At 42.4% G+C, this 6715-nt stretch overlaps 1 protein-coding gene across 1 annotated transcript in view; it reads right to left on the minus strand.

Annotated features, from left to right (window-relative positions):
• LOC104778899 overlaps positions 1 to 1084 on the minus strand; it is a 1204-nt gene extending 120 nt beyond the window's left edge. Inside the window, exons 1-3 of the mRNA XM_019240042.1 lie at positions 868 to 1084; positions 300 to 370; positions 7 to 166 (exon numbers count right to left, since the gene is read on the minus strand). Coding sequence (XP_019095587.1) covers positions 7 to 166; positions 300 to 370; positions 868 to 934 — 298 coding nt within the window. The 5' untranslated portion in view covers positions 935 to 1084. The remainder of the gene's footprint in view (positions 1 to 6; positions 167 to 299; positions 371 to 867) is intronic.

The raw sequence follows: 6715 nt of genomic DNA on the forward strand, positions 1-6715 counted from the left end.
GTAAACCAGTTTCTCTTTCCTCTTCACGCCATCTGCGACTAGTTTCACTGTCAGGCACAAGTTTCCTCCAGTCCTTTTTGTCTTCGGGTGCATCCAAGCGCCATGCATCCTTGAGATTAGGGTCACTTGGATTTCCCATGGGCACAGGAGTAGGAGATCGAACATCCTACAACAGAGCAACAAGATCAGATAAAAGAGTATGTGAAACAGCAAAACTCATCTAAGAACTTGACACTGTCTAGATACGAAGCCATACTAAGGTGATAAAAAGAGAAGAAAAGTTAGGGAAGGTACTGTACCATCTTGCTATCGGTTGATTTCGTGTAAAGCCACTGGGGAGACAAAGGAATGTTGTTATCTGAGGCCAATTCTGCAGAAAAAAACAAAGACAAGCTAGTCAATGGCTGAAGGAAATCTAACCAACCGAATCAGGAAACCAATAGTGCAGGAATTAGAGAATCATTGGTTCTTAGTGCCTCCAGATCCCAAACTCTGGAATCGGAAACAAAAGAGAATTACGTCTGTCGTTTGAATCCAAACATGAAGTTGCTAATGCATCTAAAAGCGGACATAACAAGGTTTCTAAAAGATGGATTGAAATCGTAGAACCCTAATCAGCACAAACAATAATAGCTAGGTCAAATTGTGATAAATCTGATAGATATACATGGCTGATGGCTGCCGCATCTTATTCGGGAATTCAGATCCATAAACCAAACGATTACATTCGTTTCACCGCATTCGAATCGGTCCAGAGAGAAATAAATTCAAATTCAAATTAACGAAATCCCCAAAAAGAAGAAGAAGAAGAAGAACAAGACGACGACGAGGATTGAGAGGCAGGGAAGAAGGTGCAGAGGGAAGTACCTTTCAAGTGATCAGAAGATTTGGAAAAGGTGAGATCTTCAGGCAGATCGAACTTCCCTTCGGCCATGGCAGGATTGAAACAACAACCGACTTCGAGATTACGTAAGAAGAAGGACACGACGGACCGAGCGCAGTTGAGGAAGAAAAGCCAAGTTAGAGAGGGCTTTGGAGAGATTTGACACAGAAACTTTTTTTGTTTGCTGGTTGTGGATTTAAGCCTTTANGCAGGAATTAGAGAATCATTGGTTCTTAGTGCCTCCAGATCCCAAACTCTGGAATCGGAAACAAAAGAGAATTACGTCTGTCGTTTGAATCCAAACATGAAGTTGCTAATGCATCTAAAAGCGGACATAACAAGGTTTCTAAAAGATGGATTGAAATCGTAGAACCCTAATCAGCACAAACAATAATAGCTAGGTCAAATTGTGATAAATCTGATAGATATACATGGCTGATGGCTGCCGCATCTTATTCGGGAATTCAGATCCATAAACCAAACGATTACATTCGTTTCACCGCATTCGAATCGGTCCAGAGAGAAATAAATTCAAATTCAAATTAACGAAATCCCCAAAAAGAAGAAGAAGAAGAAGAACAAGACGACGACGAGGATTGAGAGGCAGGGAAGAAGGTGCAGAGGGAAGTACCTTTCAAGTGATCAGAAGATTTGGAAAAGGTGAGATCTTCAGGCAGATCGAACTTCCCTTCGGCCATGGCAGGATTGAAACAACAACCGACTTCGAGATTACGTAAGAAGAAGGACACGACGGACCGAGCGCAGTTGAGGAAGAAAAGCCAAGTTAGAGAGGGCTTTGGAGAGATTTGACACAGAAACTTTTTTTGTTTGCTGGTTGTGGATTTAAGCCTTTATTAGGAAGAGAAGAAAGCTTTTTTGGTTTCGTGTCTCTGAGATCGAGAGTGAGTGAAGGAGCAAGAGATGAAGGGAAAGGCTAAGGCAGAGGCTTTTGCTTGTTTGTTTAACATCACAACACCGATCCGACTTTGCCCCCGGGTTTTGTTTTTTCCTTCTTTTTTTCTTTTTCTTTCCTTTGTCAACCCCCCAATGTGTTTTTATTTTTTTAAATTATCGTTGTGTTTATTTATTAATGGGTACTTTGTATAATGTATTTAAGTTTGAAAAAAATTTCCCCTTATTGTGTTGTTCCAATTTTATCAACAGTTTCTTCAATAGAAAAAAAAAAAAAAGAGTATTATAGTGGTATTTAAAAATTAACGTTTCTGCTTTAATTGTATTTTCTTTTTGGAAAAGGATACATTAAAACTGTGCTACTACTTGATACTATTATGGTTGAAATATACTATTAGCTTTTCAACAAGATTTGAAGATAAGGCTCTCGAATAGCTAAACCAAAATTCTGGTATTGAACCTTCAGTAAGTAATCGAGGTTAAGGATTAAATTTGAGTTGCCAAGAGTAAAGTAATTGGCAGCCATATCTGATCATTCTGCTAACATGGCAGCTCTTTCTGATCAATCTGCTCCAGGAGCAGTCCATGTGTCTAATCAGTCTGTCTTATCAGTGGCAACAACTCGTCCTCACTCTTCTGGCACAAGGCCTGAGAGTAGCAATGACAACAACTTGAAAGAAGGGTTGATGGTTAATTCCAACCCTTCGAACCAATCATGAGGATACTGAGTTGGAACTGTCAGGGGGTGGGGAATACCCCTACAGTTCGACATCTAAGGGAAATCCGTTGTAAGTTTTTCCCTGAGATAACATTCCTCTGTGAGACCAAAAAGAAGAGAAGCTATTTAGAAAACGTTGTCGGCCACTTAGGATACTTTGATCTTCATACTGTGGAACCGGAAGGACTCAATGGTGGCTTAGCATTAATGTGGAAGGATTCAGTCAAAATCAAAGTGTTACACTCTGATCGTAGACTGATCGATGTTCTAGTCAATTGGCAGGATAAAGAGTTCTATCTCACCTGCATCTATGGAGACCCGATTCAGAGTGAAAGAGGTAAATTCTAGAAAAGATTAACAAGAATGGGTACTGGCAGAGAAGGATCCTGGATGTTAACTGGCGACTTTAATGAGCTGGTAAATCCACATGAGAAACTAGGAGGACCATTGCGGTCAGATGCATCTTGTAGAGAATTCAGACAAATGTTGATATCTTGTGGTCTATGGGAACTGAAGCACCTAGGATATCAGTTCTCTTGGTATGGGAATCGCAATGATGAGCTTGTCCAATGCATACTAGACAGATAGGTTGCCAACCAGGCATGGTTGGAGCTATTCCCTAGAGCCCAGGCGACCTATCTCCCAAAGATCTGTTCAGATCACAGCCCACTAATAAATGCTCTGATTGATGATGACGGGATTAAAAGAGCGAACTTTCGATATGACAAAAGATGGGTACAAAGAGAAGGGTTCTTGGAGCTTGTTTCAGGTTTCTGGGGCAATCAACCTCTTAGGGAGGACTCCGCCATGATGGAGCTAATTGCAAGATGCCGAAAAGAGATATCAAAGTGGAAAAGAACTAACAAACCTAGTTCCGCGGTGAGACTGAAGGATCTTCAATTCAAGCTCGATGCTGCAACCAGACAAAATCCCTTTGATAGAGCTGAGGTTGCAAGACTTAAAAAAGAGATAAGTCGGGAGTATATCCAGGAGGAGAATTTCTGGCAAGATCGGTGTAGACTCACTTGGCTTCAAAATGGTGATAAGAACACAAAGTTCTTCCATGCCGCAACCAAAAATAGGAGAGCCCAAGGACGTATTCATAAACTGATAGATGAGGAGGGTAAAGAATGGTCATCCGATGCTCAGATGGGAAAGGTAGCTGAAGCCTACTTCAAGAAGCTATTCACATCAGAGGACGTAGGCTATAAAATAAAGGAGCTCGAAGAGGTAATACCTACTGTCAATGCCACCATGAATGAGATGCTTTTAGCCCCAATCTCAATTGAGGAAGTGAAGAAAGCTGTATTCGACATCAATCCCCATAAATGCCCAGGCCCGGACGGCATGAATGGTTTCTTCTATCAACAGTTCTGGGACAATATGGGGCCACAATTAGTCAAAATGGTTCGATCCTTCTTTCAAACAGGCAGTATCGAGGAAGGTATGAACATAACCAACATTTGTCTTATCCCCAAAACGCTGCGAGCTGAGAAAATGACAGAATTCAGACCTATAAGTCTGTGCAATGTGACTTACAAGATCATTGGTAAGCTATTAGCATCACGCCTCAAGAGAACCTTACCTACAGTGATCTCTGAAACTCAAGCAGCTTTTGTGAAAGGTCGTCTCATCAGCGACAACATTCTGATAGCTCATGAACTCCTCCACGCCCTTAGCTCCAATAACAAATGCTCGGAGGATTTCGTAGCAATCAAGACAGACATCTCAAAGGCTTTTGACCGTGTGGAGTGGGCTTTCCTGGAACAAGCTATGAAGACTTTGGGATATGCAGAGGATTGGATTAAGTTGGTGATGGCGTGTGTCAAGTCAGTCAAATATCAGGTTCTGGTCAATAGAGCTGCTTATGGGAATATAACCCCGACGAGAGGCTTAAGGCAGGGGGACCCCCTCTCCCCTTACCTGTTTGTGATCTGCACAGAAATGCTCGTCAAGACACTACAATTAGCTGAGAACAAAGGCCAAATCACCGGTCTCAAGGTCACTAGGAAAGCTCCTCCAATCTCTCATCTTCTATTTGCTGATGATAGCATGTTTTATTGCCGAGGAAATGATGAGGAGCTAAGCCAAATAATAAGGATCATTGAGGAGTATAGTCTAGCATCTGGACAAAGGGTGAACTACCAGAAATCCTGTCTCCATTTCGGAAAGAATGTGCCCCAAGAGCATCGAAGCATCATCAAGCAGAGGTTGGGAATTGAAACAGAGGGAGGACAAGGATTCTATCTTGGTCTCCCAGAATCTTTTGGCGGCTCAAAAATAGAAACACTCAACTTTCTTCGAGAAAGAATGCATACGAAGATTAATGGCTGGCAAAACAATTTCCTTTCTCCAGGAGGCAAAGAAATTCTCCTAAAGGCGGTTGCCCTAGCACTCCCTACCTACACAATGTCATGTTTCAAGCTCCCCAAGGGTACATGTCAACAACTAGCCTCAATAATGGCGGATTTTTGGTGGAAGAACAAACGAGAAGGCAGGGGTATGCATTGGAAGGCATGGGAACACCTCAGTCGTCCTAAAGCAGTTGGGGGTCTAGGGTTCAAGGATATTGAAAGTTTCAATGTAGCATTGCTGGGGAAACAGTTATGGAGGATGCTAACCAAACCTGCTTCACTAATGGCAAGAATCTACAAAAGCAGGTACTACCCTAAATCAGATCCTCTGAATGCCCCTTTAGGCTCTCGGCCGTCGTACGCTTGGAGAAGCATTCATGAAGCTCAAAGCATGATGAAACAGGGTGCGCGGACAGTAGTTGGTAATGGCAAGTCTATTGAGATATGGAAACATCAGTGGATAGGTTCTAAGCCCGCTCAACCAGTCCTTTCCCTACGACATGTTACTCAAGAACATAAAGAGTTTGTTTCCAAACTCCGATATGTTGATGATCTGTTAGAAGACTGCGGTAGAGAATGGAAGCAAGACCTTATTTCTAGTATTTTTTCAGAGGAGGATGTTAGAAAGGTGTTGCATCAGAGACCAGGGGGAAGTCTCACAAAGGACAGATATGCATGGGATTACAGCCGTTCAGGGCACTATTCGGTAAAATCCGGTTATTGGGTTCTGACTGAGATCATTAACAACAAAGCTGGCTTGGAGGAGGTTCTCCAACCGAGCCTATCGCCCCTATTCAAGCAAATCTGGAAAATGGATGTTCCACCCAAGATTCGTCACTTCCTCTGGAAATGTATGGCTAATACTTTGTCAGTTGCAGGTAATCTCTCTCATAGACACTTAGCAAGAGACAGTTCATGTTGCCGATGCCCCGATAGTGTAGAAACAATCAACCATCTCTTGTTTAAGTGCACATTTGCAAGACTGACTTGGGCTCTCGCTTCCTTTGCTGCTCCTCCGGAAGGTGTATGGTCGGACTCTATCTACCAAAATCTTCACGATGTGATGAACTTCAAAGACCTACAACATGAGAATACCTCAAATATCTTAAACCCGGTATGGATTCTCTGGAGACTCTGGAAAAATAGAAACAGCCTGATCTTTCAAGGCAAAGAATTTTCAGGTCCAGAAATCATTGGAAAAGCAAAGGAAGATGAAGATGAATGGAGGCTTAGAGTACCACCATCACAACACATAGAACCCCAGAAAATCAAGGATGCAACAACAACTCGCTGGAACCCTCCACCAACAGGCTGGATAAAATGTAACACCGATGGAGCATGGATTGTGGATCGAACAAACTGTGGTATTGGCTGGGTTGCGAGGAATGATAAGGGTCATGTGCTTTGGGTGGGGATGAGGGCTTTGCCAAGAGTGAATACGGTGCTGGAAGCTGAGTCTGAAGCCCTTAGAGGCACGGTGCTTTTGCTGATCAGATTTAATTATCGAAAAGTGATATTTGAATCAGACTCTCAACAACTTGTGTCCATGCTTAAGGAAGAAACCGACAACCCAAATTTAGACCCGATCTTACAGGACATAAGACAAGCTTTACAGCATTTTGATGAGGTGAAGGTGCGTTTCACGCCTAGGGAGGGTAATCAAGTGGCGGACAAAGTTGCGAGGGAAGCTATCTCACTTGAGAATTCTGTTCCCCGCATACTTTCATTAGTGCCTAATTGGTTAAATCATCTTGTAGAAGTGGACAAATTAACCCTGTGTACTTTTATTGGTTAATGATGAGTAGAAGTTGAGCCAAAAAAAAAAAAAGAGTAAAGTAATTGAGCAGC

This window comes from Camelina sativa, chromosome 3 (assembly GCF_000633955.1).
Source record: "Camelina sativa cultivar DH55 chromosome 3, Cs, whole genome shotgun sequence".
NCBI lineage: Eukaryota > Viridiplantae > Streptophyta > Magnoliopsida > Brassicales > Brassicaceae > Camelina > Camelina sativa.